The 22,303-nt window shown below is 42.0% G+C and overlaps 1 protein-coding gene across 3 annotated transcripts in view; it reads right to left on the reverse strand.

Moving 5' to 3' along the window:
• Positions 1–22,303, reverse strand: part of ARMH3 (armadillo like helical domain containing 3) — a 129,150-nt gene that overhangs the window by 68,806 nt on the left and 38,041 nt on the right. For all 3 annotated transcript variants that reach the window (XM_061458947.1, XM_061458946.1, XM_061458949.1), the window contains 4 exons: positions 19,608–19,696; positions 5,077–5,159; positions 4,454–4,580; positions 1,626–1,701 (listed from right to left, as the gene is read on the reverse strand). In XM_061458947.1, the coding sequence (XP_061314931.1) occupies positions 1,626–1,701; positions 4,454–4,580; positions 5,077–5,159; positions 19,608–19,696 (375 nt within the window). The remainder of the gene's footprint in view (positions 1–1,625; positions 1,702–4,453; positions 4,581–5,076; positions 5,160–19,607; positions 19,697–22,303) is intronic.

Genomic DNA, 22,303 nt, shown 5'->3' on the forward strand with positions numbered 1-22,303 from the left:
CTCCAAAATCTATTCAGTTAAAGAACCCTTCAAATGTAATATTTTTACCATGAGTAGAGAACAAACTGGTAGAGGAAATTCAAAATACCTACACACCCTCCCTTCCCCCCCCTTTTTTGAGGCAGAGAGGAGGTAAGTCAAACAGACTAGCTTCTCTGAATACCAATCCCTCTCTAAGCCTTGAATCATCACTAATTTAGACCTTTCCTAATTTCACTAAATGAAAAGCAGTCATTCATGAAAACTTCTTAGGCTAGTGAAAGATGACACAAAATTTCAATGCACATGAGCAGTTCGATGGAGCAGGGGAAAGCTACCAAAAGCCTAGAAGAGAAACATGTTAGAGGCTTCACTGCTTCCAGACAGCACCATGCACTGAAACATGCCTGGTACAGGCTGTCCAGAGACAGGTATCACAAACTGTTGATTGCACAAACCAGAGGTGAGCGCAAGCGCAAGCGCTTTTATTTTTCCTCCCTTCCCAGTTTAGAGATCTCTCCTGGGTATACAGAGAATTCCCAGGGCAGGCACTTTGTGTCACATTAAATGACATTAATTTGGCAACAACCATCTGTTCTGCTGCTTCACTCCAAGTGCATTATCTGCCCACGAGCGTCCATTTACGGCTGTTTACAAAAAACAGTAATAAGGATAGTAGCAAAATATATCTTCTGAAACCACACACGACGTTACTAAGCTTACAGACTTACTAAGGGAACCTGTAAGGGGGTTTATAGACACGTAAGATGTATACTGACTTGAAAGGTGCCCTCAGACACCTTGTCCTACACAATCTCTTTGCAGTGAGGAAAATGACAAGTACTAGCAATGTGGAATACTGAGCTACTCAGTATAGTGTAGACACCAAGTGCCTGGGGTGACCAGGGAAACTATGGACAGATAAATACTTGTATCTTTTACGGTTTGTTTACAAGCCAGAGATAACCAATGAATTTTCTCTTTCAACATTCTTCCATTTTCCAGTCCATCAGATCCAGGAACCTCCTGCCCAGTACTCAGCTGCTACAGAAGCAAAACCAAGAAATTACAGCTGTCAGGAAGGAATACAGAACAAAAGCACCCCCAGATATTCCTTAGTCTTACAAGGAGAACATAACTTCTGCCCTTGAGCAGGAGGAAGAGGTTTAAGAGAATACTGAAATGTCCCTAAATAATCAATTTTAAACACACACACAAATCTTGCAATGTTAAAAGAGGCCTTGAATCTGCTTATTACAGCTGGCTTATAGGCCCCTTCATAGCTTCATAGAATTGCAACAGAATCACACAACAGAAATCCACAATTGCTTTGCCAGCACAGCATTGTTCCCTACTATACAACTTCTCCCAAGAATGCTGCGAGGATTAGTTCATTACAGCTTGTGCCATGCTTTGAAAGCACTCAGTCTAAAGAAGAGCCAAGAGAATTATTAGAGAGAGGACAATCAAACTCTGGTGATCCTCCCTTTATCCCAGTGGGCCCTGTATGGAGCAGCAATTTAGCCCAACAAAGGGAACAAATTCAAATCTAAATTCAGTACAACAAATGTGAAAGTGTCACGGTAAGAACGCAGTCACACAGGACACAAGAATCTTTAAAATGGTTATTAACTTCCAGTCCTTACCTAATATTGACTAAGGCATGAGTCACCTTGCTTGCAGGCTCTTTCCATTGACCAGCATTGGTAGACAGCCTTAGAACTGAAAGGAAAAGACAATTAACAGTGCTGGCACAGAACTGGCATTTTTCTAATCCAAAATGTCAAAAAATCTGCTTTAGCAAGACGACAGTCTGGGAAGCATATCAGAACAAAGGTCATCTTTGAAATCATCTGTGATCCAGGGCAGGAGTGCCCTTCAATGCCCTTCTGAAAGGTAAGGAGCACAGAAGAGGTGAGCAGAACAAAATAATGGCTGGCAGACAGGAAACAGAGGGAATAGAAGAGCCTAAGTTCTCCTAAATGCTTTTATCACCACATATTAAAGTTCATTTTCCCCAGAAACGGGGCAGCATCCCAGGTCAGTGATACCTTTCATTCCACACACCACCATTCTCCTCCGGCTCCTATTATGTATGCGAGGTTCCATCTGAGCTGGACTACATCCTGCAATTTAAACCCACCCAGCAGTGATGGATTCTCTACCTCCCCATTTATCTGGAAATGAAGAGAAGAATTACACACCAGCCTAGGGAAAAACATTCTCTGTAGGAACAAGGGTGTTGTTCTGCAGCACAGATGGTCTCTGACAGACTTGGGAGCAGATCTGAAAACATTCTGCAACAAGAAGAACTTCTAGGGAATCCAATTCTTTTCTGCCAGAGTACCAAAAATATTTATTTAGGTCAGAGTATGAGTGTTTCTATGGTGGCAGCTACCTGCACATCTCTTTGCAAGTACCAAAACAGTAACAGAGCCTGTAGCAAATGTTTGGTTAATTTCCATACTGCTGAAATAGAGAGAATTTTCTATTAATTTGTATATAGAGGGTTTTCTGGTGGTTACATTCCACAAGGAAGGTTCACCCTCAACTTAGACATGAGGGAAAAGCACATCACGCAAATTTAGCATCATCTACAAATACAGATGCTACAAGTGAATTCATAAGCAGAGTGGCTTCATACTCATGCCTATTATCACATGAGAAAAGCCTTCAATCCGGCAGATCTGGATAAAGTTCAGATTCAGGACAAGAAAAATAAATTAATAAAACCCAAAGCAATCAGATTTCATCTCCACTTCCAACTCTGAAAGTTTCAACCACATTAACAGGGAAGTTGAAGGACAGAGTAGCCTTCTCATTTGTGCTAACAGATGTCCCAAGGCTAAGAGAAAGAAGGGTGACTGTAGTCCCTGTGAGATGGATTGACAAGCAAAGGGAAGCTGTCAGGACTCTTGGTTAAACTGCGGCTTTCATTAACTTGAAACAGTGCTACCTTCTCACTTCCTAGTGCTACTATTACATGTCATCTGCAGGAAAAAAACAATGATGTCAGCTCTGGGTAACATTTTGCCAAACAGTACGTGTTGTACTTGAATATCTGAAGTAATGTATTCAGAGAGGGTTTCCATTAATTCAAAGGGGTTTGCTTCGTGTAGCAGGATGAAAAAAATCATGTGGGAAATGAATTGTTTCAACAGGTCAGATGTGCCTGTTGCAACCCAACTAAGTATTTGAGTGTTATTCTTCCGTTCCACTTTCCTTCAGCTTCCACACAGGACAGATTTGAAAAATTACTAGCTAGTAAAAGCACCTCATTTTACTAGCTGTAATTCTTGGGAGTAGGAAATGGATTAGCAAAAAATCTTATATGCTCAAAGGGCATGAAAATAGCCAAGTGATCCCTTATATAATGGATGAAAACAGTAGGAAGTTGGTACAAAAGGGCAGTTCATTTTTGCTTGCACTTGCACAGAGTATTCAGCTAATTTTATTTAGGTGATGATAGTTCTCTCCCATATCAGAAGAGGGCTGTGGCCAACTGTCTCCCTCCCACTGCCTTTTAACTCCCCTTATTAGCTTATATTAACTCCTGCTGTTTACTGGGTGATCACACTGAGAAAGGAGCAGGGGGTGAAGAAAGGTGCTTCTAGAAGAAGCAAACAAAACCTATAGCTGTCTTCTTTGCTTCAGAACTTCAAGCACGCAGGCACTATACCAGTGCTATTGCAGGCTCCATACCAGTGCTATTGCAGGCTCCATACCAGTGCTATTGCAGGCTCCATACCAGTGCTATTGCAGGCTCCATACCAGTGCTGCTGCAGGCTCCTGTGTGTACACTGCCTGATTGTGCCTCCATGCATTCCTTGCTCTCCTTTTGTTCCCCTTTTCTCTGCTGCACATCACTTGGTGGCATTCCAGCATGTCTCTCTCTCTTTGAAGGATGGCAGCTTCTCCCTGTTTTGCCAATAGGCACATTCTTGAGTCCAGTGATTCGCTTGTCATTACAAGCAGGTTTGTGAAGGCTGTTTTCTTGGTTTGTTTTGGCAATGAGTGTAGGAGATGTGATTTGTCTAGCACAGCAAGCTTCTTGCTATAAGTTTCTCAAATTCTTTTCCAAATTCTTGTTTGCACTGAGTTTCTCTGTGCTGGCTGGTTCTGCAGCACATACCTGCGTTCTGACTTGAAACTGTTGAATGCAATAGATGTAAACTACGCGAAGATGCGTGAAATACCACATTCCCAGTTGTGCCAACAAACTTGTATTTCCAACCACAGTATGTAGCTGTTAGAGAAGCAATGAGTTTGTTCCCTTTTTTTTTTTCTGACTAAAAAAATTACACCTTTAACAAGTTTATCCCCCTCTCAATTCTTAATTTACCAAACGCATCCTAGTACACAAAACATGTCCACTGCCAAGACATATGATTAGCAGGTGGATGAAAAACACCTGACACGATCATCCCTCTACCACCACCCTCACAGTACTCCTCACCAGTCAGGAGCTACTCACCCATAGAATAAAGGTTGTCAAAATTCTGATGCATCCGAATGATTTCGTAATACAGCTCATCATAGCTGCTGGGAGTGGGAAGAAAGGTGTCTCCGTAAGTGATGAACATGTTGAACAGGTTCACAACCTATACAAAGAAGTGAAAAAAAGTTACAACAGAATATTTACTCAAAATCTATTCTGCAACAAAACCAATTCAAACTACATCCAAAGCCATTAAAGAAATAGCTCTCAGTTGCATTGCACAGTATTACATCACTTCATTGTTTTATGTATTATTTTCATTATTATGGAGAAGAGACAGAAAGGAAACTTAAATATTATTGTATCTGGGGCCAGGAAAACACTCTAATGGCCACAGAACAAGAAAAAACACTACCAATCTGGAAAATTAAACTAAGCCAGTCCTCACATAGGCTTGTTTATTTCAATGAGCAGACCCTATGGTAAGTCCAAATGCTGCCCTTTCCAAACATCGAGTGAAACCAACCACGATGATACTTGTCCACTTTGTAGTCTTGTTCTGATATGTCTTTCCTAGCCCAGAAATCCTGGATTCTTTCCTAAGATTCATTCAAAATTAAATTGTTTAAAATAAAAATATTTGCTTTGCCTGTACTCACCATAAGGGCAAGGGTGAAGATGTTGTGCTTGGCCAGCAGCACAGTCTCATTAGACATGAGGAACTTCAACAAGTTGATCAAAGCTAGGGGAAAATTACATGTATTTTTTAAATAAAATTAAAAGCAAAATCATTCTCAGCAAGTCACCTAAATATAGATCTATTTTCATTATCTAGCATTAAACGCCAGCTGCTCACCTCTCATAAATACATCAATTTACATGGCATTTTTTGTTTGTTTAGGGTTTTTCCTGGCTAAAATACTGTGCTGGACAGGTAAGTGACAGCAATTTCACTGTCCACATTTATTCTCCTTCACTGACTTCCCAATCAAATCTGCTCAGCCTCAGGGTAAGTCTGTTGTTAGCTTAGACAGTTCAGGGGAGATTTTTCTATCTGCTACATCCTGAAGTGAGCAGATAGGGGCTGGAGATTCCAACTGTCTCATTTCTGCTTCATACATCACCAACATGATGTATGCACAGTCAGCCCCAAACTGTCACTCTTGTTGATATATGCAGTTAAAAAAAACCAAAGTAACAAGAAAAAAAACACCCAAACAACCCACAGCATAGCTCTTCTGTAGCTCCGTGTCAATGCTGCTGCAATGTTACAAGGAAGGATGTAGCACTTTATTGTGTCAGTTATCTAGGGCTACGCAGTAGAGATTACAGATCTGGTTCACACTTGTTTAAAAAACAAACATAGCTGTAGCTGCTCAAAATCAGTTAGCAATAGTGGGAATTAACAAAAAGGTTGGCTAAAAGAGCTTTAATCAAACAAAATTTAAACAATTGTATTCCGTGCACTTGGTAAAATGGGAAGTTCTTTATTTTGTTTTTATTAGTTCTTGAAAATTTCAAAGAAGGAAAGCTATTTTCTTCTGCATTACTCAGGGTTGCTCTCTGCATTACTCTTAAGCTGCTCAGCACTGAAAGCTGATGCCTGCTTAACAGATTCTTAATGTACTCTGCTCTAAAGTCAACAGATGTCAAAGACTTAAAACATCTGAATTAGGTGGCCTGCAAAGTCAAGCTGGAATGCAGACCTTTTTAAAAAGGCTCTCAATTACTTAGTAATTGTTACCTGCATCTAAGAGAGTAGCACCAGGTACTACTCCAATCTCTTATAATTAGAACTTGTAAATCCATCCTTCCCCCCACTGTTGCACAGCTGTTACACACTACACAGTAACCCCTGAGAAAACCAACTCCAGTCTGGGAGAAGCCCACAGAATACAGAGAACAGACCATTCATCTACATTCCTATAAAATAAGAGATAAAGCACAGGGAACAGGAATTACCTAAGGGCAAGGTTTAGATACACACACAACCTCCTCCCCTTTCAGGATTACAAAATATTCACAAAAGGGAAAACCAAAAAACATACAGTAAAAAGACAGATGTGAAGAGCCTGGTAAGATCCGGAAGGAAACAAAATTGTCTGATTCTGAATGTAGTCCTGCAACCACTACCTTCAAATGCTAGAAATTCACCAGGCGTGTCAAAAGTTTATATATGTCCCCCAAAAGGGAAGCCTATAGCCCTAGTGTGGGTATTTACTCATCGCAGACAGAAGTTACTTCAGTTTAATCTACCAGGTGGTAGCTTGATGCTGAACTGCAAACCAGAATGAACAAAAAGTTCTCTGTAAACTCCAGACATGCAGGTCATCTTTCAGAGCTATTCCAGGATTTAACAAGCAGCAGCAGCATCTCTCCCTTCCATGGTGGCAGCCCACCTCACAAAGCAGATATATTAACACCTCTTCAATCCAGCCACAGAGCTCCCCATATCACCATCACCTCATCACCACACTGAAACTCCTGGGACCAAAAGCAGAGAGTGGATTCCACAGTAATCCAGCTCTGGAAATACTCTGTCAGGTATTTTCCTGTAAACCAGCCATTTCAAAACAAAGAAGTAGCAGGTATAGACAGGCTCTCCACCGGAGCAGAGATCCAGCTAAAAACACGTTGCCAAGGTAACCAAGCCTCCACAGCAAAGAAGTGGAGTCTCCTGCAGTCAGCGCCTTGGACTGGAGACAGCTATCCTGCATCTCTGTCACAGCAGCTTATTGGCCATCTCTCTAATAGCTATAAGCACCTCTTTCCCAGCCGCAAAATCCCACACAGCCACATCTTGTGACCAGCCGCTGCTGTTCAACTAATAGCAGTTGGGACTTCTGAGAGCAGAGTGGCAGAGCTCTGGATTTCCTCTAACAAGTGGCGTGAAGCCCATACCTTCCCAGGCTCCCCCCAGAACCCTGCTGAAAGGCCTTTGCCAGCGGGTGATCACACAGCGTGACAAGAAACTGCTGAACATCCAAACACAGTAAACATGAAAGCTGCCTGGGATGGAGAGACACTGTTTTTAAAAGAACGAGCATTACCATTGTTTGTCCAGAGCACGAGCACTCCTTGACTGCCAGAAACAAGTACTCTACAACTGCCCATTGCAGTATTTCTCAGATACCATTCTGAACTGCAGAGCACTTGCAATGTTTTATGTTGGTGATGACACTTAAGGAGAACTTTTGTTCTGTTCCACCCCAACAACAGCTCCTACGTTTGTTCCAACTGTTGTGATGAATTTGCTCATGTTTAATTTTCCTACTCCAGATAGAAAGAAGACACAAGATTACCACTGCTTGAAATGAATTGCACCGCATCATAGCCCACTCACAGCCAGTCTAGGCTGTTGCTTCCCTAAGAGATAGGAAGGAGAGGGACATGCTTCATATGAAGAAACAACTCAGTGCTGGGCTCAAAGCTGGTCAGAAGAGCCACAGGTTTAGAGTCACTGCGTGCACTGCACAGGCAAATTTATCCAACTGTTTGGAAACCACACATTCCTAAAATAGTTGCAGTGCTCCTAATTAGGAAAAACTGTGGAAAATGACCTTAGATTAATGGCTACCTGTTGCTTGTAAGGCAAACCACATACTGAAAATGAGGACAGCTATGCTCTGGAGTTTTCAGGATTGACAACTTTTACTTCCAGCTTCAAATGCCCAGCACCCTTCAGTGACAACTAAATACACAAAATAAACCTTTAGAGCAAAGGTCCAACTGTCTGAATGCTCTTCTGCCCTGAGCTCCAATGAAGCAGTGCTACTACTGCTCCTCAGCAACCTGAAGCCAAACCAAATGTGTCACTTCTTCCCTGCTGCAATTGACTGTTCACCTCTCATATCCAATCTGCAGGCTGCCCTCTCACAGAAGCCAGGAAATTATCCATGTTTTTTCCCAATAGAAGAGCAGTTCAGTCACTCAGCTGCACAAGCAAACTGTGGCCCTTGCTTGGGCTCAGCTGTGTTAGCCCAATTATTTGTGCTCCAGGATTTAACAGTGATGGATGGTTTGGGCATGAAATACATTTCAACATTAGCTGAAAAACAGCACAATTTTTGCAATAGCCTCTAGAATCTTTGTTTTTTTTAACTGAAGTTATCCTTGGCATCCCTTCCCAGGACACAATACATCTGCTATGGTGAGTCTTGAAACATCCACAATACTATAGCGTCACTAGAACTTATTTTGCAACAAAATCAGGAGGCTGTAACTAAACTAAACTAGTAGCCATCAGTATCTGCATGCAAGCTCCTAATTCTGTGACCTGATCTGAGCACGCTGGCTGTGCATCTTAAATCAACAAGAACACAGCCCTGAACACCTATATTTATATCCTCAAAACCAAGTAGGAAAGTATGTTGAGTGGACACTTATGCTGGACATGAAGCCGTATGATTTGCTGTTTGTGAGTGGTGTAAAGTATACAGGTTGGGTTTTTAGGCAATTTTCTCTCCCAAGGATTTCAGCCAAAGGATGAAAAGGGACATCACCAGCTTTTAGATACCCTCCCTGCTTTTAAAACTGAAATGACAGCAGTGAAAGAAGCTCTTAGCTCCTCTGCTACACAGCTGCTTTTGAGGGCAGACACTTTCCTTTATCAGCTCCTGTGGCCAGCCTGTGTGCTGAGGAGCAACAGTATCCCTGCTCAGTTATTTGTTACCCTTCTTCAAGGCAATCCTCTGCGATAAGACTGTGGGCACCCAACATCTCTTCTCCCAGGAAGGAATTAATTCCTGCTACAGATGCCCTTCGCTCCCTCCTTCTGTTCCTCCTTCCATAGAAGATTTACCTTCTCTCCCTGTAAGCCTCATTTCAAACAGAAGTATATTCAGCCCCAGCCCATTTGGGATTGGAACAGTTTCTGTTCTATTTAGTGTCTCAGTGTTCACTGTATGCGTCACGTGTAATGCAACAGGAGCATGGAGGCAGGTTAAGCAGAGAAAAGGAGGAAAAGAAAAGAAGCAGTATCATCCCTTAGGCAAGTCAGAATGTAGCACAAACTCTGCCAAGAGCTTCAGAAGGCTCTGATGTGTTATTGCACAACAGAGCAGAAGAGAACAGCCCTGAGACACACATCAATGAGAGCTTGGATCGGTTGAGCAGAGTATGGAGGCCTCTGTCACTGCATCAGCTGCACTTACAGGTCAAATATCTTCTAATGGTGCATACAATGGCCCTCAACCAAGGAGCAAAGGAGAAAAAGAGATGTGAGGGCTCCTCATCTGCAGTATAACATCAGTTAACAGGATCCTGGACTCTACTAAAATCCTGCCATTTTGTACTCTCCAACTCTCAGGGCACACTCTTTTTTCTCATTGCCTCTGGAAGTTACCATTGTACCAACAGTGTATTCTGTGTTCTCTTTTTAGTACTTCACTGGCAACCCCCTTAAGAGGATCCTCACTCACACATCACTATAGGGCAGCTGATGATGCCATCTGGGTAACACTTCAATGCTGCAAAGAAATCTTCCACCTAGGAGTGCTGCTACAGCACAGTAACCACCCTGGACCTCTTACAGCCATCCTGTTCACATACACATACTCTCAAGCTAAGGTACATACCACTCTAGCCAGACCTGGTAAGGATTAATGCACTAGACTGTAATGGAAAACAAATTGGATTCAGCTCCTCAGGAAGCAGCACTTTGGTATGTCTGTGCTTCAACTTCTCCTACACAAAAGGGTAAACAGCACCATCCTATCTGCAACAGCACTGAAAGCATAAATATAGCAACAGGAGCCAAAAGCCCACCTACGCTCAGGATTCTGTTTCTAACTGGTCAACACCAAATACCTGTTAAAAAGTAATGGTCAAAACAATGCTCTCTCATCATGCTCTTCCAGATTCCAAAATTCAGCATGACCCCCTTTTACATAAGGGAAACTACAGCACAGACTGTGGAAATAACACTCACAACATGACAATACCATAACCACAGACCAGTTCACTCTCCTATTCCAGGCTGGAAGTCAGAAGGGCTAAGCTACGATAAGCATATACCCCACTGTGCTGTTATGAGGACAGACTCCAGAACAGAGTAACCACCTGTAATAGATGTGATAAATGCTATACCTGAAGATAAACTCAGAAGTAGGGATACAAAAAGCTCAAATACAATGTATTGACATGACCTGAGTGTTAAGAGGGTGCAGATATGGCCATGTTCAGCACTGGCAGACACTCAGCAGAACAGTGATCAAAACAAACTCAGCAGGAGATGAATATCTACAGATAGGGTTTGACAGAAAAAAACAACAGAGGTAGCAGGAAGCATGTCCGAGAAATAGCTATACTGCTATTACAAACTAATGCACCAGAACTCCCTGCGGCACAAACTATCCCAGCATCCTTGGACAAGTGAATCAATTATGCAGGGACAGCACTTGCAGCTTCCCGTCAATCAGCCAAAGTGCTAGGAAACAAAACTGCTGCACCATTGCTGCAGTCCCCTCCCAGGGGAGCAGGGGAAGCAATAAAAGCTCTGTCAACATCACTATTCAACATGCTTCAGCTTCTTCCCTCTGCTCTGACAGGGAGGGAGCACCCTACTCATAGTTGTAAAGATTTCACTTGTCTGGACAGCTTCTCTATCCGCTGCCTCCCTGCTTGTTGCCACAGGCACTGCCGAGCTCCTGCTCCCAGCCACTAAAACTCTGTGGCAGACAGAAGTCAGCAATTGGCAAGCTCCCCATCACCAGCATCTCGGCACTCTCAACAGTTGTTCCCTCTTCTCCCCATGACTCTCAGGTTATAAGCATGAAACAGCCTGTATTCTTAATGAGAAACAACAGCTTGCCAGAGGGCTGGAGCACATGCTGGCGTAACCCACCGCTCCCAGGATCAGTCGAGTAGGCCACTTCACTTCCAATCCTTTACTTTCTTTACATGCTCCCCATCCCTGGTACTCACTGTTCCAGCCTAACAGCAGCCAATGGTGTGAAAATTGCAAGCTTAATGGAAATGCTGACTGCTGATGCCAGAGCAATGCTGCTTGATAGCAATCCAGCAAGCAGTGAGAAACCAAATTCTCCAAATTCAGCTAAAGCTCAAATGAACAATATGCTTTTTTTCTTAAAAAGCATAAATAAAAAATAAAAACCCATACACCCACAAGCTTAATTCCCCTTTAGAGGAAAAGGAAGTACTGAGTTTAATTCTATTCTGTCTGACAGTGCAGGTTCACACTGTTGATTAAATAGTAGTCTTGGGAGTTAAGGCTGCACATTTTTGCACTCAGTTTTAAAACAAAAAAGGAGAATTTTGAGAAAGAGCAGAAATATTGTGTGAAAACAAGGAAAGGCAGCAAAGTATGGAATCCAGGAGGGCTGCTTCTTGAAAACAAAAAGGGGACAGGCATCACTGCATGAATGCTGCAACCCCTCTGTGCAAAGAAATGGCTGTGAACAGCTCTGGCTGTAGCATTGCTGTCACCAATAGAACTGTTTCCTAGGAGAAATTACCATACGATATCCACTAGGTCATCATGATCTGCAAAATGTGCTTACGGAATCACAATCACACTCTCCCATGTTAGCTAGTTTTATTTAAGAAGTAATCTGCATGACAGAGCAACATATCCAGATGAGACCAGCCAGACTGTGGCAGGATGACCAAAAGGTTACTAGACTTTAGGCCATCTGAGCAAGGCTCTGTTGATGAATTCCCCACCCTGATCTTACCAATTGATCAGTAACAACCACAAATCTTGTATTACTCTTTTTCTCTCCATGGCCAACTAGAGTCAAACTCTTCATCATTAGTATTAAAATAAAGGGAAGGTAACTAGAATGAAGTAACAGAACACTAAGAAAGATTTAAGTAAAAGTAGATGCTTCTTAAAAATGCACCATGTGGGGAATTTAGAACATCCTCTTTTACAAAAAAGCCAGAGTTTTCGCATTTCTTACACTATCTTCTCTAGGAAACTTAGGTCAGTGCATTTTGCCATATGGCTGTGTGCTCTTACCACGAAAGTGTTTTAGCTTTGTCTGAAGGAAGTAATGTGGGAAGGTTAACATGAAATTGGACCACCAGTTGAGAATGGCACCAGAAGTTTACAAGCAGATGTTTACAGTCTTCCTTCTCAGCTTCACATGTCTTCTGCCTGTAAGTAAGCTGTAGAAGATGGGACTAGGGTTTTCTTTAGGTTAACATGGAGTGCTACCAGAAGTACAAATTAAATACATCAGTGAATATCAACCAACAATGCTCTTTACAACTACAAACAAAATTCACTTTATAAAATTATCTTTCCATTTCAAACCTTTCCTAAACTCACTGAAATAGCTAACAGGACTAACAGTTGCACTCCTGTACCAAGCTTATGCCAACACAGTACCACATGTCCAACCAAGCACCAGCATTCCTATGAGCAAAACAAATGGGCAACTCTAAGTGCTGCCAGCCCCCACTACCTATTCCACGGCAGATAACAGTTTCAGCCTTTAGTTTTGCGTGAGAAACTATATTCTTTCCAATAGCTTTTCAGTAATATTCTACCTCCTCAGAAACTTCACAGGAGTCAACAAGCACAAGTGCTTGTGAACACATTGAGCTTCCTACTATACAGCTGGCTGATGCTCTCCATTTTCAATTTGCAAGATAAGGAATACTAGAGGACCTCGCTGTTTTTTGAAATCCTAGAGCCAAGCAGCTCTGTCCTCAGGGTGGTAATATGAGACCTGTGAATGTCCATGTCCTGTCCATGTCCTTCTCAGCAAAGAAAGAAGTCATAAGCACAGCGGAAAGTCAAAACGTCATTCTGAGAAGAAAGTATGTTTTCCTCTTTCAAGCATACAATATATCAGAAGCACTGGGAAAAGGGAAAATATCCAAGATACACACCTGAGCTAGCCACTGGCTCTCATTCCTCAATTTCCCACACCAAAGAATGATCCTAGGAAGGCATTCGAGCAGGAGAATGAGAAAAGGATATTTAGTTCTATCCCTGAGAGTTAAAAATGCTGACTAGCTCCCTTTCTAGAGGATGCAATGATTTCTAACCCAAATTTTCTATTCAGTAACACCTCCCAGCCTCCCCAACACTCTAACCCCAGACCTCATCCTACCTAGTCCCTCCTATTCCTCCCAACACACTATTCACCTCCAATTCATCTTAGGCTCTACATCCTCCCAGATTGAGATCCCCTACAACTCCAAAGACCTACCCACCCCATCAACTCAGAACTCCCATTCCCACTGCAAGCTGCTCAGCAGCTCACCTTTAACCAGCTTGGAGACTGCTATTGCTGCATCTTCCCTCAGTTCCTGGTGCTCCCAAGGAACTACCACTGGGATGTGCAGAGGGAGCCCATCCTTCCCACTTCCAGCCTCATTCCTCAGTGAGTTGGCAACTTCTTTAAAATGCCAGCATCACCTTGTACTCAAACAACTCATGAGATCCCAAATCTCCAGCAAGGCATATAGCACGTGGCTGGGAGCCATTAGTCACGTGGAGATTCCAATGTGCAGTTTTGAAAAGTTGGGCTAGCCTCCCACTATCAAAAGGCATAGAGAAATGAGAGGGTAAAAGTAGCAGTAAAACCTGCATTAGGTAGAGTATGTTGACCTACAAAGGTGTTAAAACTCTAGCATTTGTTCTATAGTTCTCCTTACAGTTTATAAGCAGTGCAGTGAAATCAGAAAGCATTCTGCTGGATGGTATTTGAAAGGTCAAGTCTCACATAACTTTTTTTCTTCCCAAAACGGGAAGTTCAAGTAAAACCCTTTAACAGAGACAAACAGACGTTCTTTGTACTCACCCTAGATTTCAATTTCTACTATACACGAGCTCCTGTTCTTCCTACCCTTTCCCTACACATGACCTTTATTAGTTACCTTTGAAGATGATGTGCTGAAGTGACCGCTTTCTTAAGCTTGCAACATCCTTCACAACTGAAAGCCATTTCTTTCTTCATTACTATATTAAAGACTTTTTTACTGCACAGAAATTACCACAGCAGCCTTATCTATACCATCAGCTGGAACATGACTGCTTTCTCTGAACTCTTAAGACTTCAGAAGCATGCAGAAGACAGTGTTGCTGGATCTTGAACCTTGGCATTTCTTAAAGCCGTAAGTCATTCTGCAAGTTTATAAGAAGGTCAAATTTTAGGTCTTTGATTCTTGTCTCTAAAATCTTTAAGTGTTTTTTTCTGACTGGCCAAGCAGCCCTACAGTCTTTCAAACTCTCGCTGCATCTCATGATCAGGCATTTTATCAGTGAGCTAGACTGTGTGGTATACCAGTATATGCAGGAATCCTGCCTTCACAAGAGCTGCAAGAAGACAAGCTTCCCTTGCCAGGTAGCTGCTGCAGAATGCAACAGTGACAGCGGGATTAGAGATGAAGGGGAGGCGCAACATCATCTGATTCCCAGTCTGTTCAGCAACACAAATCAGAAGGCTGAAGCAGACCTGATCAACAGCTGGAGAATCAGGAATGCCAGAGGTAATATACTATCAGTAATCAATATTTCAGCCACAGAAATAACAAAGCAAAGTACAAGTGACTAAACAATACCACCTCAAATATGCACTGGGTAAGGGCAAGTGCATTACACATACTGAAAGTGCGGGCTTTTCCACAGCCCCCCCCCCCCGAAGTATTACTTCTTTATTTTACCATGTTCCACAGAAGAACATTTCACCTCTTTAGCATTCACCAAAAAGGATTCTGAAAGTCATATTATTCTCATGTTATAAATACAGAAACTGACAGAAAGATCCAAGGAGTCTACAAGAAGGAAAAACTTGTATTTTGTCCAGTAGCACTGCAAAAGTCTTCTTTAATAATCCCAAAATAAAAATGGAGAAAATGAGCTTCTTGATAGTGCTACACATTTGAAGCACCTTTGGCAGTGTATTCAACATCTGTTAAATTAACTAAGCTACAAGATAAGAAACTGTAGCCCACAATAATTTGGAAACAGATCTTCAACGCTTGCTAATGGCAAAGCTCATTTTTCATCCTACTTTGCATTCAATTGCCCTAATAAATAGTTATTTCACCATTATTCATTATGATATGAAAGATTTCTCACTCTTGCTATTGTAAGTCTATATTAGAATTGCTTTTCTGTTTCTTTAAATATGGCTTTTGCTTAAAGCAAACCATAGCAACTGCAAAGAAGTTACCTGCACCCCCTAAGCTCTGAGTGAATTGCTCAAGCATTACTAATTTTGAGGTGGGAGGAGTTGAAGAAATGAGGTCTTTTTATATAAAAAGCTTAAATGACTCATGAAAACTCTTTTGGCATAGCTTATACATGCTTGATGACAACAACAACATATATAGCACCTTCCATCGCTTAAGTGCTGTACAAACTAGCTAGAGTTCAACAACTAAAACCCAAACCCCACCTTTATGGCCTGCAAAATCAAACTCATTTTTCATATGAAAAGGGGGAGAAGTTAATGAAAACATTGGCCATAACATGCTATTTCTGAGAGCAGGAAACTGGTTGAACAGGATCAGTCCCAACACCAAACCCTGAGGGACACCACTTGTTACCTATCTCCAGCTGGACATTGAGCCATAGACCGCAACTCTTTGCATGCAGCCATCCAGACAATTCCTTAGCCACTGGGTGTCCAACCATCAAATTGATGTGTCTCCAGTTTAGAGACAAGGATGTCATGCGGGACAGTGTCGAATGCTTTGCACAAGTCCAGGTAGATGATGTCAACTGCTCTACCCCTGTCCATCAGTTCCATAGCCCCATCATAGAAGGCCACCAAATTGGTCAGGCAGGATTTCCCCTTAGTGAAGCCATGCTGGCTGTCACCAACCACCTCGTTTTTATGTGCCTTAGCATGCTTTCCAAGACAACCTGCTCCATGATCCTGCCAGGAACAGAGGTGAGACTGACTGGTGTGTAGTTTCCCAAGTCCTCCATTTTCCCCTTCTTGAAAATGGGGGTTTTATTTCCCTTTTTCCAGTCCTCAGGAACTTCACCTGACTGCTACAATTTTTCAAATATGATGGACAGTGGCTTAGCAACTTCATTCACCAGCTTCTTCAATCATAGAATGGTTTGGGTTGGAAAGGACCTTAAGGTAGATCATTTGGTTCCAAACTGCCTGCCATGGGAATCCTCACCTTAGAGGCTCTGTTCAACCTGGTTTTGAACACTGCCAGGGATGGAGCATTTACCACTTCTTTGGGCAGCCTGTTCCAGTGCCTCACCACCCTCACAATAAAGAACTTCTTCCTTATATCTAACCTGAACTTCCCCTGTTGAAATTTAAACCCATTACCCCTTGTCAAATATGAGAGAATTAACCTAATAAAGAAGCTAAGGCTGGATCACAACCAGAACCCAGTAACAATATTGCTCTCAAGCTCAGATGACATATCCAAAAAACTATGAAGTATTTCCAGATTGCACAAGCAACCTGATGTGTGTCCTGAGAGTTGCCAAACACTGCTTTTCTCTGCAATCACTGCACCCTAAAACCAAAAAGGAAAATGCAGACACTTTCTCAAAGTGCTGCTGACCATCCATAGTGAAGACAAAGCACCCACAAAGGAAGAGCAGCTATCCACCATATGACACCATATGGCTTTCCTTAATTAGAAACTAGCTAACATTAGAATCAGCAAGTGAACAGTAGGCTCCATACACTGCTACTGCTTCCACCTACAACCTTTATCTCAGTTCCTTCATACCCTATACTGTCTACCTACCCCACAGTATTCCCTTTGTCTTCTTCTCCTACTCTATTTTCTGCCTGAAACAACTCTCCTCCTCTTACGTGCCAGATACAATTCTCTCGCTTTCTTGCAATACTTTCTCATCCCAGTTCCCTCCAACTCAGCTCTGTTAGGGGGCTTCCATTGCCATTATCCATGCTGCACAACAGGGACATTGCTTCAGTCATCACACACCTTGTCATTCAAGAAGACAAGGGTGGGCTTGAAGACCTTCTGTAAAGCATGCCTGATGGTGCAACTTGGTATCTCAGACCTTACAGTGAATAGCTGCTCCCTTTCAGCTGTTCATCAGCAGTGATAACTAATTGTTCAATCCCAAATAAAAGCCTGAAGGGGAATATGCTCACATTAAGGATAGAAATTAATTCAGAAGTTCCCACGTTCTGGTTTGGAATTCCCTGTCAGATAGATCCAGACCAGAAAAATAGCCTTTTTTTTTTTTTCACAAAGGCAGCAGCACTCTGGGTAATCAAAGAGCAGCCTTAACAGGGATGAGTTAATTATGAAATACATCTCAAGATAGAGCCAGCAATTAGCATTTAGTTTGCCACATAGAGCACACCAGAAGTACACCTGGAGCAACCAGGATGGGCCCTTTTACAGGTGCACGCACCATACAACCCAGGGCCTTCCAGCCTGCATGAGTCACCTACACCTACTGAAGAATTTCTCTGATCATCTCAACATCCTACAAGAAAAAAAAACAAAAACTTGAAACATTCTTCCTGTAATTTATTCCTGCTTGAGAGGATTTCCCTAAACACACAAATCTATAGTAAGCATGGAGCTCTTCAGCTACATCAGGGGTGCAGACATTCCAGGTCCTTCACAGAAACCTGACCAATCCAAGTGGTTTTTACTTTACTGCTTCGCTTTCGAAGCATATGCAGTATTTAATACTTCAGAGGCAGTTTGTGTTTCTCAGGCACTGTACAAACACCAGCTAATTAGAGACAGCTAACAAGACTATCCCAAGATACTGAATCTCAGCATGTACCAAGGATTTGTGTTTCCTTCCCCCTAAAATAGGAAAAAGATGAGGATTGAAAGATGCCCAAGAGCACGCTTTCTGAACTGTAGAAGAGTATCTTCAAGAAAAAGGCATTATATTTGAGACCTCAAACCGCCAGGTCAGAAAGACCCCGCTGAGCCAGGCCAAAGATGAATGGATAAAGTTCACTGGTAACTGGTAAGAAGGCATCAGACACGCCACCAGATGCAATTTCTATTCACAACAGACTTTGACATTGTACATGCTTGTCTCCTGAACCAGCACTACACTGCAGCCATGCCTCTAGGGGCTCTATTCTGAACAAAACAAATGAAAATAAATTGTTAATCCCTTAATTAGGGGCACCCACTTCACCTTCTACAGGAATAATTTAGAAAGCCTCAATGAGCCACAGGTCACCCAAGGCGAAAATGTAATATGTGAAAGTGACTCAGATTGTTGGTTCATTTCTCTGAACCTACACCCAACTGTGCAAAGGTACTGAAGGGAAGTACTCAGTGTTAATTGAGAACAGCTTCACAAACCACTCATCACCACCTGTTTCAAAAGTCATCCTCTCTCAGATTTCTGATGGGAGTTGCATTACACTAGCCAAGTCACTGATTCCAGGTCACAAGCACAGCTCCAGGAATACAAAATTAGGACCATGTTCCCTTGAATTTTCATAAACCCTCTTTTAAGCCACAACAGCTAGGGGATTAACTGTACTTTCCCAGCTCAGCTACTTCACTGCTTGCAAGATAAGAACAGAAGCACACACTCCATCCACAGAAGCAGCTTGTTAGGTGTCATCATCCATTCTGCTACCCTCTTCCTCTGACCTCCCACACAACAATTGCCTCATAGAACAGTCCTACAAAGCTACGTCCACTAGATTATGAGTCAAACCCCATAATACTTATCTATTTCAGGATACCAGTGGCACGAACCAGACTATCTACAACCAAAGCAAAGGTCAGAGTTAAAAGCTTCTCTTCCTTCCCACTGACATTTCTAGGTAGCTGCCTTCAGAAGGAGCTGCACACCCTATTCTATGTGCATCCATCTCACAGTAAATACAAAAAATAGTATGATCCATCCCCTTTTACTCAAGGGCCTACCTCCTTTCAACTTACAAGTATCTCAGAGATAAACACTACTGCATAAACATTACTCAATTTCTCCAATCAGGTGAAGAGGGATTCAGGTAATGAAACAGAAAACAAAGACATTTGGATACCATGGTGATCATGGCCAGACAAGAAAGTAAATTAGCTACCATTATGATAATGACCTGGCTTTCCGAAAGAGGTAATTAGCATGTAGCAACTAAGAAGCAAAATAAAGATGCTTTAACAGAATTGCTGCTTGGTGTTCAACCCTGTAGCAACGGAACAAGGAGTCACAGCCACCAAACAGCCGCCCACTCTGGGATTTTCATGTTTGACTGTCTCTGCAGATGTGAAGTACCTGACCAGAGCTCCCTCCAAGTGTAATGAAGCCTCACTCTGCATTTCTTCTGGTAGCACAGCAGCTTGTGCACAATCTGAATGCACCGTCTGGAAGAGAGAGGGCAAAGACTTAATTATACTGCATTTCCCGGCAATTCTACATTGAAGCTGGAAACGTCTCTGAAATCAGCAGCAGGGAAATAGACAAACTCAAAGCCTATCAGAGGAGCATGGGGCTCATGATTTTGGGCAACTAAACAGAAGTGACACCCATAAGGAAGAACCAGACAAGAGAGGGAAAGGAGCATATAAGCCAGTTTAAGCTCAACATGGTTGGACCAACTACAAATGCAAGTTTGTTGTTTATATTTAACGAATACTTTCCACTCATTGATACCTGTACCTGAGGGTCTCATAAGCTCCACAAAAGGAGTTACTTAAATTGCACGCTCCATACCTATGAGGTCCTGCACTCAGATTTTGTAAAATCTGGACACAATGGAGCTTCTCAGTTTCTTTGGTCCAAATGATGAGGCTAAAGGAAATGACAAACTGCAGGATTTTTAGTTTGGCCATGGTATCCAACTTAATTACACTCAAAAAAAAAAAGAGAGTAAGATTTCTGTCAAATTTTCCAGTCTCCTTAAACAAGTAAGTTAAGTATGAGCTTTGGAATGACCAAGCAATACACCCACATGCTCTGAAATCTCCCAATGTACAGCTAGTATACTTGTGAAGTCTCCAAATCCTGTAGGTCTCTAAAGCATCCAGTGTTCATACAAACTCTCAAGTGCACATTCTTCACAAATAACATCAGAACTAAATATACAATATAATGAGTAGCTTCTCTAGCAGTGGCTATCGTTAAAGACAAGACAGAAAATATATACAAATTTGAATTTGTTGGACCAAGCTATTTTTAGTTACTGACATTTAGAAAAAACAGAAGGAAGACTTTAAAAAGGAAAAATTCCTTTTTGTCCAAATCCTTATTTCTCAAAACAATATTGTCTCATTAATGTCAACATGTCAGTGAAGAGACACCACTGAAAGACACTACATAGACAAATACAGAGAAATTGAATTTTAAAATATTTACATGAAAGTTATTCAAAATTGGGGTGAAAAGTTCAAGATAAGCCTTTTAAAAGTCATAAGAAATAATATGCAGAAGGTACACATCATTCTTTTCAGACCGTTAGATGATCCCAAAAATACCACGATGGGGTAAGAAAACTAACCTTAGACAAATGAAGGTAAACCCATTTATAATGCCTGAGCATCACATTAAGTGCTGTATTTCAAACTGTATTCTCATAAATTCAACCAAGAAAAAGGAGCAAATCAGCTAGGATACAGACAGCTTCAGATCAGGAACAGCAATCACCCTGGGAAGAGACCTGCTATTTCTGATGTTACTGGTACCAGCCAATGCCAGTACCTTCCCACCTTTGTATTTGTCTGGCTGTAAGACTAAAACTGGCCTCTACAAAAAAAAGCCACAACTACTTATGGTACTTAACAGAGAGAATCAGGCAATGGCTAAAACCTTTCTTTATAATTACAGTAGCTGTTAATGCAAAACACTCTGCAGACCTAACACAGCATTGAAACCTTGTGGTTGTATACAGCACCACACAGCTTTCTGTGTGAAGTTAAGGCATGGAAGTAAATGTATGAGAAGGGGCATAACAGTCCTAGTACCCCTGGCTAAAGAGCCAGAGCAGCAGCTACCAGACCATAGACTCCCAGACCACACTGCTTTAGTTATGAAACTGCTTTTACAGAATTATCCATCCCGGTGGGGTGTCTCTGGTTTTGGCTTTGTGCCGAGGATTCATAATGTACATAATGGACACAAAGCACCCTTGGTCAAAGCAACCTTAGATTTCTCTTTTAAATATTAATATGCCCTCCTTTAAGCAGCTTCATACTGTCACCTTTTAAATGTACTGCAGAGAAGTATGACACTATTTGTGCATTCAGAACACCCACTTTGCCTGCAATAACTGTGTCTGCTACAGGATGGTTTCAGCAGCAGTGCAGTGAAAGGACTGCACAAACATGCCAAAATGAATGGATACAGATGTCCACTGGTGGTTGCTGCTGCTCATTATTTTTACTCTCACGGGGTTTCTAGATGTGACCTTACCTTTGAGCCCAAGCATTTTTCATCTCCCCCTTGTGAGATTCCAATGCGCTATACCCATCTATAGCTAATTCTGTAATTGTCATTAAAAAAATCTCAAACATTTCTCATGAACCCATAATTGAATTGAACAACCCTTGCAAAGGCACTGCAGTTGCAAGGTTATTTGGGCAAAATCAGAACATGCTGAAAAGCTACCTTAAGGGAAAACAGCCTATGTATCTTTATCTCTTCTACAGAACAGTGCTGGTTCAAGCCTTGGGGAAATTCAGTACTGTACAAACAGTCAGGGAAAAGCCAATGATCAGTCTAAATCCTATTTCTGCCCTCCAGGCTAAAGCAGAACAAAGCATTCTAGGGGCCTCATGGGACACATGGAGTATGTACGTGTAGCCCTGTCCTCTTCTCTCCCTTTCCCCATTGCTAAATTTTACCCCTTGCTGCCTAACAGGCTATTTCAGGCTTAAACCTCTCTCCCACTCTCCAGATTGCCTTCCAGGCCTCACGTCAGTCAATACTTGGGGTTTTCAAAACTGTCTTTTCAGTTTCTAGACCAAGATTCATTT

This window comes from Pezoporus flaviventris, unplaced genomic scaffold (genome assembly GCF_033815535.1).
Source record: "Pezoporus flaviventris isolate CSIRO_AGI_PZ_B2104156 unplaced genomic scaffold, CSIRO_AGI_Pfla_v1 ptg000029l, whole genome shotgun sequence".
In the NCBI taxonomy this organism is placed as follows: domain Eukaryota; kingdom Metazoa; phylum Chordata; class Aves; order Psittaciformes; family Psittacidae; genus Pezoporus; species Pezoporus flaviventris.